General features: G+C 39.1%; 1 protein-coding gene across 1 annotated transcript in view; it reads right to left on the bottom strand.

Moving 5' to 3' along the window:
• The window catches only part of TPH2 (tryptophan hydroxylase 2), a 134,281-nt gene that overhangs the window by 57,403 nt on the left and 63,317 nt on the right, over positions 1–13,561 (bottom strand). Inside the window, exon 8 of the mRNA XM_043967865.1 lies at positions 9,218–9,344. Coding sequence (XP_043823800.1) covers positions 9,218–9,344 — 127 coding nt within the window. The remainder of the gene's footprint in view (positions 1–9,217; positions 9,345–13,561) is intronic.

Here is a 13,561-nt window from a genome sequence, read left to right as displayed (position 1 = left end):
AGCTTACTTCTCTTTCCTGTGATTTTCTTCATTATTAGTCATCGTGGGGACTTTTCAAGTAGCTGTTGGAGTTTAAATGGGGAAACTAGGTCCTTGACTACTTTTCACATCACCATCCTGACCAGAAATCCCACATGACTAAGGTTTTGAGAACGGTTCCCTTTAGAGTTAAACCAGAGCTCTTTCTTTCCCTTTGGTACATTTTTATGGAAATTGAAATGACTCTAGGACTCCTTTGTATTCCTTGACAGATGTATCTAACTTCCTTTGAGCAAGAAAAATAGAAAGAGCTCAATGTCAAGATTTTGATCATACTAGGAAGATGACAGCTCAATGTGGAGGAGCAGAAGCTTCAGAAATTTAAAATTAATTATTTCACAAATAAAATAAAAAGTTTTTCGGGGTCATGTGGCATGCCTAGGATTTTTTTATTACAAGAAATCCTTCAGATAATAGAAAAGCAACATCGAGTGGAAAGAACATTGGTTATAGAGTAAGAAAATGAGTTAAAATACTGGCTGTGGTTTTTTAATTTTTTTTTTTAACTGTGTGACTTTTGCAAGTCACTCGGCCTACATTTTCTCATTTGTGAAATGACTGGTTTAGAATACATAACCTCTAAGCTCACTTCCTGGTGTCAGTCTATGATCCTCTCTGAGCATCAGTTTCCTCATCTGTAAAATAAGGGGTTCAGACCAGATGAACCCCAAAGTCTCTTCTTGTTCCAGATCTGGGAACATATGACTCCATGCAATACTGCTTCACGTGTATATGTCACTTTATCCTCTTAAAGCATTTCACGTTCATCTTTCCATTTGTTTTTCACAACCATCCTTGTGAGGTAGACAGAGTCAAGTTTAGAGATGAGGAATATAAGATCTTTAGAGGATCACATGGCCCCCTGCCTCTCGACCTACTTCTGTTTGCCCTAGAACACAGCAGCTTTGATGTGACCTTTCTGAGAACCTGATGATTCTTCCCAGCTTTGGCAAAATGAATCATCCTTCGCCTTAAAAAAAGGCAGCTGGTGGCAGGTGGATAGAGCTCTGGGCTTGGAGTCAAGAAGTCCTGGGTTCATATATGACCTCAGATATTTACTAGCTGTGTGACCCTGGGAAAGTCACTTCTCCTCAGTTTGCCTCGGTTTCCTCAAGTATAAATTGGGAATAATAATAGTACCCACCTCCCAGAATTGTTGTAGGATTCAATAAGATAATATTTAGGGGTTTTTTAAGTGCTTAACACTGTCTGCTACATAGTAGGAACCCTATAAATGCTTATTTACTCCCACTTCCCCTTCTCCTTTCTGAAAGTATAAGTATTACCTTTAAGGCACAACCCTCACATCTCCACCCTCCACAGAGTCCATATACACACAAACACACACATATTCTCCAATGTTTGTTACTTTGGAACTCGGTTCTACTTGATAAGACTGTCTTCTACCTTCAAGGATGATAGAGTACAATACCTATCTTTTTTTTTTTTAATGATTTTTTGTGTGTGTGTGAGGCAATTGGGGTTAAGTGACTTGCCCAGGGTCACACAGCTAATAAATTTCAAGTGTCGGAGGTCAAATTTGAACTCAGGTCCTCCTGAATCCAAGGCCAGTGCTTTATCCACTGCGCCACCTAGCTGCCCCCACAATACCTATCTTTTAAGCTGTTTCATCCACCCACGTGTGGGTGAAATGTTGTTCAGTCCTTTCAGTCATATCTGACTCTCCATGGCCCCATTTGGAGTTTACTTGGCAGATATACTGGAGTGCTTTGCCATTTCCTTTTCCAGCCCATTTGACAGATGAGGAAACTGAGGCAAACGCGATTAAGTGATTTGCCCAGGGTGACACAGCTATTAAATGTCTGAGGCTGGATTTGAACTCAGGAAGATGAGTCTTCCTGACTCCAGGCCCTGCGTCACCTAACTGTCCTATAGGTAAAATAGTTCTTGGTTATAACAAGGGCCATATTTTAAATTCTACCCTGTTTAAACCAGGTAAATAAATGAAGTCTAGTTTGAGCTATGCCTTTCTGAGGTCCGACTGGCTGACTTCTGAGGTCACTCTCAGCTCTCAGATTCTCTTATTCTGTGTGGCCCTGGAGAGAAAATATGGTATAATCAATAGAGTAGCAGCCTTGGAGTAAGGGAGACCTGGGCTCAGGTTCCACCTTTGACACATCCTCTCTGTGTGACCATGGACAAGTCTCTCAGCTTCTCAGCACTACCACACCCCATGCCTCAGAAGCTCTCTAGAACTGTAAATTGCAGATAAATTGCCAATCTGCATCAGGGGAGGACATTTACACAACAGGACTTCCCTACACAGATGAAATCACAGTCCTAGACCAATGAAAAACAATAATAATGTTCCTCTTAGTTCCAGGGATCTTAGGGATAAACTGGAGAGGGCTCCTGTACATAAACAAAGCCATCAAGACAGTCAGATAGTTATCCGTGTAGCTATATTTTGATGTTTTCAAATATCTCAAATTTTTGCATCTGCATTTATGTGACTTCTCCCTGAAGCCCGGGGCTACAAATATAAAATATAAAGAAAGATTTGAGTTTCAAAAACACACAACTATTCCAGATTGAAAACATGCCTGTTTCTAAAAATAACATGCAATTAGAATTTTTTTAATTCCAAAAAAACCTGTGTCTTCTTCATCATACTTCAGCAGGCAAAAAATACTCAGTAGTGGCAACACCAAATATTAGAGGCTGAACATACAGAAACTAATATTGCCTCATGGCCTCACTTAACAGCATCCGTGCTAACAAAAGAAAATTGCAGTAGGAGAAGTCAGGAAAATGAGTCTAGGACCACATATGAAAACAGGGCACTGGCAAACAGCATGAGCAATGAAAGGAGAAAAAAAATATATGGGTTAAAAAGGAAAAAAAGTATGCTTTATAGGATACCTCTTTTCTTTATTCCCCTCAGTCATTAAAGTTAAAGTAATGAATTGGCCTTAATTTTTAAACTGTTACTCGTAGAAATAACACATCTGATCAGCTGCCCAAACATCTCAATTAAGACTATGTGAGATCTCCTTCTGATGCTTTATCCACTGTGCATCTAACATTGCAAATATCTAAAATAGTTCAAAAGCACTAGCAGTGAGTAATTAAGCCTGAGACTTATTGCATGCTCTCTGTTGAGCTACCAAAAATGATCACCCATGCTCAGAACTATAGCTGAGTAGGCATCTCTTGTCATCCTAAAGTTTCTAACTCCTGGCCAAGAAAGGTGAAGGCAAGGACATGTGTAACTATTAAAACTTGCTAAAGTCTTGGGTTCAACTTTCCATTGATTCTTCCCTTTCAAATTATAATTGTTGCTTCAGATTTATAGTTGATTACCATTCTTGGCACATGAAAGCACTCACTAAGCCTGGGTCCCTAATGTGAAATAGAAGATTTGAAATTCACACATTCAGGAAATTCAAGCATATTTTCATTTACTTGTGGTCATTGATGGCTTTCATTGAGGCAGAACTTCTTACTTAAATATACAAATGATATAGTTCCACATATGTCTTCTATATCGGATGTTGATCTTCTCTAAGGCACGGTTGGGAGGAAGGGAGGGAGACAACTCAGAACTCAAAATCTAACCCCCCAAAAATTTTAATCACAAAAATAAATAAATAAAAATACGAATAGTTGAAAACAGAACTACAGACATGATTACGTTTCAAGAATCTCCTAATCATTCTTTCCTATTGCAAAGTTAGCTGTTATTTGATTCCTAGGAGGTCCTAAAACTATTCATAATCCCACCTTTGCAAAGACCCTGGGACAAAGTTGGACACGGATACAACTCTCACTCTTAGCAACATTCCTTAAACTTGTTGACTGTGACTCCCTCCCTCTCTTTCCATCTTTCCTATCCACCAAAAAGTGGGGAATTCCAGTTAAGTTGGAACCTCAATTTCTTAGGGTAAAAACAAAAAAACAAAAAACCTGGATGAATGATTTTCCATATATAAAAAAAATTCCAACTGGGCCACAGACTGATTTAATCAGTTTGTGAAACATCTGTGGCATATTCATGCTGATTGCTTTCTCCTAAAGATGATATACAGCTTTGTCTGTTTCAAATGCCTTTATGAGGGGAGAAATGAATGAACTGAATTGATGCCATCTGCATCACAAGAGACTTACATGGTTTAGTAAAGCAACCCCCTTAAATTCACTTAAATCTGGGGGCAAATCAGCATATTTCCAGGACTAAGTTACTAAATTCATCTAATCAGCAAATTTCTATTCATGTATCCCTGTGCTTGACAACGAACAATACAAATAGTAGAAAACCACCGAGCGTAACAGCGTAGATTCATCAAGAATTACTAGACGATGAACTCAATCAACATGGTGCCCACAATGCAAAGGTTACAATTTCAGAAACTTACCATCACGCAAAACATGCTGTATCAGGCAATACATCCTGAACTCAATCCTCTGCTTCTCACCACAAAATTCCCATCTACACTGAGTTACTGGAGTCATTCTGTCTCATGAAAAATATTCATCAAGAATTCGTTAGAAAGTAATCCACCAAGAACCCTCAACCTAGTGAGAACCCAGTTCTCCAGTGGAAAAAAAAAGGCATCTCTCTTCAATTGAACAAACCTACTATGAAAGTGTCATGCGTTTAGTACTAGATACATAATAAGTATCTACTATATGTGGGACACTGGTAGTCACTGAATATGCAAAACCAAAAATGAAACACTCCTCCCTCCAGAGCTCACATTCTGCTGGAGAATGAGGAATCAAGGTGAACATGAATAAGTGAATGCGATATTTGAACAAAATATAAAATAAGGGAAGTCAAAAGGGAGAGGGTGCTAATAATTGGTCAGATCTGGGAAGGCCTCGTAAAGGGGGAAACATTTCATCTGTGTTGGGAAGGAAGCTTAACAAAGATGCCCTTTCCTATAATGGTCTTTAGCCTACCCTTACCCTTAATTTGGGGACTATTTTTGTATAGCACTAAAGCATAGGCCCAGACAGCTGATGATTAGTATGGAAAGAGCAGAACAACCACAACCAGAGCTTTATTCATTATGCACCGGAGGGCAAATTATTTACATTTATAACAATGAGTCAAGACATCATCATCAATTTCCCCAAATACAAAAGTGTTTCATTTAAATAGTTTTCTGGGCATGGAAACCAGTACCCAAATAAAACAGCAGAAATTGCTTCATTCCCCAACCAAAGCGTTATTAAAATGTCAAAATAAATATCATGCAGAAATATGGCAAAGAGCCGTAATAGCTACTGGCAATAGGGTGGGAATGTGGGAGAAAGATCCAGAAGTTCAAATGGAACATTGGACAAAACAATGAAAGTTTTCTGGTGTCACTTAGTCCCTTGGGGCAATTGCTTCTTTCTTTCTTTGGACAGATTTGTCGACAGCACATCCAAAGTAGTTATGAAATGTCTGCCTTCACTAGGTATGCTTAACTCCTTTCTGCCTAAGTACTCAAATTTACTCAATAGGAAAAAGCAGGCTTTGCATAAATATCATCATTAATATTATAACTATCACCTGGTGCAAAGAGTAATATTGCCTGTTTCATCATTCTACATAATCAGTACTTTCTAGGTGTTTTTTCTTTTTTATCCTATCCTTTTTCTTCCTGGGTCTATGCTATTTATTTCTTCCTCTGGCACATTACTTAATGGAAACAAAGTTCAGGAAGTCCATTAATGATGCCTTCATTTCTGGTATGAATTCCTAAAAGGTCCATTTCTTTTCCTTCCAAAGGCATTTTCACCCCCTCCCAACAATCCTTTAGTTGTTAATCTCTCTGTGTTTCGAAATGGGTCATCTTAATGACTTTCTTGCTCTGGTATGTTGCTTAGGGCTCATCAATATGCATGTTCGCCATCAGCTCATTTGTTTCCATATTTACTTTGAAGCTGCCTAGCTAGAGTCTTAGCACATTTTCTCTCTCCGAGATTTTCCTGGCATGATTCCGTTGACTTTGTTCTTTAACTGAGAGACAGGATGTTGTACTAGAAGTCAAAAGCAGCTCTGATGTCATCTCAGGAAAAGTCTTCCTAACACCTTATGGTGGTAGCTAATAGGAAATGTGTCACTACCCTTCTATGCTCCAAATAGCACTTGAGATCTTTCTTAGCTTCTCTCGGTCTGCTAAATATTTTTCAAAGCAAGAAGGATCAGCAAACCAGGTAGTCTATGAAATTGAAGATAGTTGAAATGTTAATGTTAATGTCAGGGGCAGCTAGGTGGTGCAATGGATAGAGCACCAGCCCTGGATTCGGGAGGACCTGAGTTCAAATCCAGCCTCAGACACTTAACACTTACTAGCTGTGTGATCCTGGGCAAGTCACTTAACCCCACTTGCCTCACCAAAAAAAAAAAAAAGTTAATGTCAAACTAGGAATTGTAGTGGGGGTGGGGGGAGTTATTGAATACTGGAAAAATAAAGAAAAGGAGTTTTAGCTGACCCAATATTCTCAGATTTCCTTTGTTAGGAATAAACTTTTTTTTTTTTGTATAGCATACTACAAGTCTAAATCTTGCTCTTATTTTTTACTACTATTTAATGCAGTCACAAAATTCCAATCCAGTTGGCCTCATCCCAGTTTCCCATCCTTGTTTCCTGCCCCCCCCCCAACTTGTTTATGGTTCCTGACCATTACCATTCCCTATGCTTGGAACATCTTTCATTGGTCTAGAGCTGGGAATAATCACAGAGAATGTGTGGTCCAATTTCTTCATTTTACATGTAGGAAGACTGAGTTCTTTCCCTGGGCTTTTCTTTCTGATAGATCATATTAGTCAATAAGCATTTACTAAGTCCCTACTATATGCCAGGCACTGTACTAAGTGCTGGGGGATACAAAGAAAGGCAAAAGATAGTCCCTAACCTCAAGGAGGTCACAATCTAATAGGGGAGCAGATATGTATAATAAATACAGGAATGAGGACAAGGTAGATAGAGAACACTGACCTTGCTTCCCTGAGCTACCTTGGTCCAAGTTTAAGGTCACTTGTACTTAAGCCAGAGATGATCTTGGGGTCACTAGGGAAGCTAGGTGGTACAGTGGATGGTGTATCGAGGCTGGAACTCAGTTATCCTGAGTTCGAATCTTGGCATCAGATACTAGTAGCTGTGTGACCCTGGACAAGTCACTTAACTCTGTTTGCCTCAGTTTCCTCATCTATAAAATGAGCTGGAGAAGGAAATAGCAAACCACTCCAGGATCTTTGCCCAAAAAAATCCCAAAGGGAGTCACAAAGAGTCAGACGTGCCTAAAAACAACTGAGCAACAACCTAAACCAGAGATGATCTTGGGGTCATATAAGTGATTAGTCACAGGAAGGTAGTGATCCTTAATAGATAGCTTTGATCTCTGACTGATACAGAGACTGAAAAGGACAGACCTATTCTTAGCTTGCGTAAGTTGGATGTGGTGGGTATGACTAAAGAATTATAAATATGCCTTTGTGTGGGCAGATTCTGGCCACCACACTCTAGCCTACTGAAGACCCAGCAAGTGAATAATTGCAGGCCCAGGAGAAATTCCACAGCAACCAGCGATGGAGATGTCCTGAAAAGCCAGCAATGTGACCAAATGAGAAGACACCATTTTGCCCAGCAAGGAGTAGGCCTAGAAAACTCAACAGAACCATGCACCCAGTGGAAATTCCATGTTTGATGAGGACCAGGGCTACCAAAAGCAGCGTGATAACATCACCATAAGATACCATTTTGCTGTGTGGAAGATGTGAGTTGCCCCTACACATGTATTCTACGTGTGTGGGCCCCTCGTGCCTCATTGCATGTCATTTCTAGCAGGCATAGGTCTGCTCACTCTCTCCATTAATGGTATACTCATGTGATACAGTACACTATATATCTGTTGGAGGAATGTGCTATGGTAAGTCTTCTTACCATGCTATTTCATTAAATGAACTAATTTTGTCCTCTGTCATGCTAGAGAAAATGAAGATCCATTAATGGGAGCTCATGAGCTAGCTAACATGGTGAGCATTTATGGACTAACAAAGGACCTTGAACCTAGGGTAAGTTCCCCATGTGTTAAAACATGGCGCGCCACAAATGCTAGGTACAAATGAGAAAAGTAAGGCCCAGGGCAATTAAATAACTTGCTCAAGATCACATAAGTAGTAGGTATCAGAAGTAGAATTAAAACCCAAGTCTTATGATTATATCTCTTTCCTTGCTACATGAACTCCCAGCATCCAATACTGGAAGTTCTATAACTTAGAAAAAAAAGTCAATGTGTCATAATGACACATTGGTCTTGGAGTAAAAAAGATCCAGGTTCAAATCCTGCCTCTGCTGCTTGATTATTCCTGATCTCTCTTAATTCTAGTGCCTTCTCTATCTCCATTATTTCCTACTTATCCTGTTTATAGCTTGTTTTGTATATATTTGTTTGTATGTTGTCTCTCCCATTAGATTGTGAACTCCTTGAGGATAGGAACTGTCTTTTGCCTCTTTTTTTATCCCAGCACTTAGTGCCTGGCACATAGTTGGCATTTAATAAATGTTTATTGATTGACTGATTATGAACAAGCCATTTAACCTCTTTGGGTGCCAAGAAATTCTCAAGACTATAAGTGGCAGAAGAGTCAGCCTATTTGCGACAGTAAAAGAAGTGTCCACACTGGGAGTTACCTACACGAATAAAATCACAAGTCCCAACCCAAAAAAAGGGAAATATTGAAGCAATAGTATAATAAAATAGCCACATCTGAACATCGTAATATAGATTGTGCTCAAAACAGGAGTCTGCAAGGCAATCAATTCATTTGGAGGGTGAACAGAACAGGTAAAATGAACACTTAAGTATAAACGTATCTAAACGGTGTTGTGGGCCAAGAAAATAAAACGTTAAGCATATAAACTAAAATTGAAAATTAAAAACAAGTAAGGAAACAATTACCTCGAGAAATAGTTCTTATTATTTAAAGATATAAATGTCATCTCCCTGAAATGTGATCTTTCTTCCAGGAAGAGCTAACAATGTCCCAGAATGCACCATTGCATCATCTATCTAGCCTCTCAATGCCACCTACTCATCTTCAAAATGTAGTTTTGCTTTCACCTTTAATAACTGTAAAAAATATTTTTTTTTTCCTTTAGTAACCTCGGATGAACAGAAAGATCTTTTTTCAAAGTCTGACATAAAAACACAAAAGACTCACCGTGGCAAGCTTCTGAACATCTTCATCAGAGGCACCCAGGGAGGCCAGGCCTATTTCTTGTGAGAACTGAGCAAACTTAGGATCAGCAAGTAGGGGGACATGTCCCAGGAGTTCATGACACGTATCTCTGACAAGAATGAACAAAGAAATGTTAGAGATATTGTAGGGTTGAGAAGCTGTATGCCACTGATAGAACTTGAGTAAGAAATCTGCAAAAGTTCCAGCTACCAATTGCCCTATGATAGGCATGGCATTTACAGTAATAGGAAATGATAGAGGAGAAAGCACCTTGGCATAGTGAAACCTGGGTTCGAATCCTAAAAGTAACACATGTTACTTACTCTCTTAAGACTAGACATTTTTCAATTTTACAGTTAGGGTTGTGGTGCCCCCACAATCTGGAAAATCCATATAAAATATTTTGGCCCTCCCTTCATACCAGAGAAGAAGTCTGAATTATTGTAGTATTAAAAGATTAAAATTAAGTATTAAAAGATTAAAATTTGCTGATATTATACAATACTATACATATATTTTATGCATTTCTGAGTTTCTAAATTTTTTCTTTCATGTGCTGGCCTTCTCAGGTTGTCTGCAGCTTCTGCAAAACTCCCCCAAAATTCCCATTTAATTTCTTACGCCAACCCGTGATATAATGAAACCACAATGGGGAAAGTCGTGATGTAGAAGGGATAACTGTAATTATTGCTTTGCATTGGTGGAAGTAATTTCCTTACTGAGGAGTTTCTTAGACAAGTATAAAGACTATTATAGAGAAAGAGATTCGTACACGTAATCAGTGAGACAGGGGAGCTAAAAAATGAGTGCAGTCTTAAGCTGCATTAAGAGAAGGAGAATGTCAAGAACTACAGAGTGAGCAGAGCACATTAGAAGGTGGAGAATATCCCTAAAAAGACAATCAGGACAGCGAAGAGACACCCGGGATCTTTTGGCAATCTAGTAAAGCCTTTAGACCCTTCTCAGAATCATGGTTTTAAATGCCTAAAATAAGATACAGAGTGTTACAAAGGAAACTAATTTTTTTGAAATGCTGTTATCAATATATTTAAGAATAAAACAAAACAGGGGGGCAGATAGGTGGTGCAGTGGATAAAGCACTGGCCCTGGATTCAGGAAGACCTGAGTTCAAATTTGACACTTAATAGCTGTGTGACCCTGGGCAAGTCATTTAACTCTCATTGCTCTGCAAAAAAAATAAAAAATTAAAAAACAGGTTCCCAACCCCCAGGTTAAGAATCTCTTTTCCATATCATATCATACTGAAGATCATTTAAAGGGACTGAGAGGGGCAGCTAGATGGCACAGTGGATAGAGCACTGGCCTTGGAGTCAGGAGTACCTGAGTTCAAATCCCACCTCAGACACTTAACACATACTAGCTGTGTGACCCTGGACAAGTCACTTAACCCCAATTGCCTCACTAAAAAAAAAAAATTAAAACAAAAAATAAAGGGACTGAGGATGTGTAACCTGGAGAAGAGAAGGCTTGGGGGAATATGAAAGCCCTTATATTATTTGATGGGATGCCACCAGGAAATGGGAATAGGCTGATTCTGCTTGACCCCAGTGAGCAGAGTTAGGAATAATGAGTGGAAGTTAGAGGTAGATTTCTACTTGATGATAAGAAAAAAATCCTAATGTTTAGGGAAAACGAAACTGAAATGGGCTCTCTCTGGAAGCAGTTAGTTTTCCATCACTAGAGGTATTCAATCTGAAGCTGGGGGTGGCGCAGGTATAGGTTAATGTATGAGTCAGACCATTGATCATTTCAAACCAGATGTCCCAGAGACATCACAAACTTTTTTTCCCAAACCAGGCCCACTTTCATTTTGTTTTTGTTTGTTTTTTGGTGAGGCAATTGGGGTTAAGTGACTTACCCAGGGTCACACAGCTAGTAAATGTTAAGTGTCTGAGGCTGGATTTGAACTCAGGTCCTCCTGAATCCAGGGCCGGTGCTCTATCCACTGCGCCACCTAGCTGCCTCAGGCCCACTCTCAAATTATTTTTCTGACATTTTGAATAAACTATTATTCAAATATTCCTACTTCTGTTAAGGGTAGAAGCATTCTCAATTCCTCACTCCCTTCACCCCGCATATCCAATCAGGTGACAAATCTTGCCATCTCTGCTTCTACAACATCTTTTTCATCCATCCATTCTCTTCTCATTACTTGTACCTTTGTTTAGGCCCTCATCATTTCTAGTTCAAATTATGAGGCAGTGGGGGCAGCTAGGTGGCACAGTGGATAGAGCACTGGCCCTGGATTCAGGAGAACCTAAGTTCAAGTCTGGCCTTAGACACTTGACACTTACTAGCTGTGTGACCCTGGGCAAGTCACTTAACCCTCATCCCCCCCCAAAAAAAATTAATTATGAGGAAGCTAGGTGAGTAGAACATTAAACCTGAAATCAGGAATATCTGAGCTCAAATTCAGCCTCACTTACTAGCTGTATGATCCTAGGCAAAGCATTTAACTTCTGTTTGCCTAAGGTTCCTTAACCATAAAACCATGATAATAGTATCACTTCCCAGCAGGATTGTTGTTAGGATCAAATGAAATAACGTTTGTAAAGTGCTTAATAAATAGATAATTAGAACTGGTAAATAAAATAAAGTGATAAATAGAAGTATGTATAGAATAATTTTACATGTCTATACCTATTTGTGACTAATAGTGGTCATCTCCAGGGAGGGGAGAAAGGAAGAAAAAAAAGGGGGAAAAAAAGAAATTGACACGATAACTTCGTTGTGTATTTAAAAGGAAGAGCAAATTGTACATAGCAGATTTGCATATCTGTGTGTGTATATAAATATATACGCATACATACATATATACATGTATGTGTACATATATATGTGTGTGTGTGTATATGGACTTGTATGTATGTGCTTATCTAAGATCATGTGGTAGCCTTAGAGCACAACATAAGCTCCATGGGGGGAAGAGGCTGTCTGCTTCTTACATTTGTTTCCCTGAGACCCTCCTGATTAAGTGAGTCCCTAGAGTGTGGGTCATGCTCACTTCACTCTCAGCTCTATTTTTCACTCTCCATCTTCTTTCTCAGCCACTTTGCCCCCTGCACGGTAAGCATCATCACTACCCCCTTTTTAGTTCCCCTTTATGTGTTGCCCTACCCCCATTAGAATATAAACTTGTTGAGAATAGGAACTATATTTTTGTTGTATTAGTTTTTGCTTGCTTATTACAGTGTCTGTCTATCTGGACAGCTAGGTGGCACAGTGCATAGAACACTGGCCCTAGAGTCAGGAGAAACTGAGTTCAAATTTCACCCCAGACACTTAGTAGCTGTGTGACCCTGAGCAAGTCACTTAATCCTGCTTGCATCAGTTTCCTCATCTGTAAAATGAGCTAGAGAAGGAAATGGCAAACTGTTCCAGTGTCTTTGTCAAGAAAACCCCAAATGGGGTCATGAAGAATTGGACATGACTGAACCTACTATACAATGAACATCTATATATCTAATGCATGACTCAGTTCCTGGCGCATAGTATGTACTTGATAAATGTTTGCTGAATGATTGATTTCTGCTACAACAAATCGCCACAGTAGGAAAGAGCTTTGTCATGTAGATTTAAAGTGAATATTTCATGTATCAGAAAACTATTACCTAGAACCTTTTTTGGCCAGGAAGGGAGCACTAATTACAATAGGGTAAAGAACTGATTCACTAATATGTAGGAAGAACAATTAATTCCCTTTTTATTACTGCTTAAGAGGGATTATCAATTTGGGAGGATTAGAAATTATGCAAGGTCCCAGAGTGAGCCATGTACTTTCAATTGAGTCTAAGGGCCCAGAGCAATATGCCCACCAGAGAATTGTAAATGGGGAAGTGAAGATGAGCTTCATCTTACTGTAAGTAGAGATGGTGCCTCTTTATTTCACCAGCCCTCATATTCCCTCCTCACAGCATTGTCTCTCTGTGGGGCAGAGGGCGAGAGAAAAGAGCCTCTGATTTGGAAAGAGAGTCTGAGAGTAATATTTACAGTAAACTCTCTTCTCCTGGGGCAAAGGCTTTGAGTGTTTTCTATTTCAAAACCAGGAACGAGGTGATTATCTTTTATGACTTCAGTGCAACAGTCACAAAAATAAAACCAAACTGCTCTATCTTCCATAGCTTTTGCTAAATTCTACAAACAGGTTAAAAAAAAAAAAAACAACAGGTATGCCTGGAAATATTCTCACCCAAAGTGAAACATGGAAATTTCAAAGGTTAATAATGAAACTATTCATTCTTGTGTTTTAGTTTCCATGAGATCAGTAGAGTACCTTGGCATTTCATAGATTCTCAGAATTGGAAG

This window comes from Dromiciops gliroides, chromosome 5 (assembly GCF_019393635.1).
Source record: "Dromiciops gliroides isolate mDroGli1 chromosome 5, mDroGli1.pri, whole genome shotgun sequence".
Classification (NCBI taxonomy): domain Eukaryota; kingdom Metazoa; phylum Chordata; class Mammalia; order Microbiotheria; family Microbiotheriidae; genus Dromiciops; species Dromiciops gliroides.
Note: the sequence above shows the minus strand (reverse complement) of the source record. Positions and strands in the feature narration are given on the sequence as shown.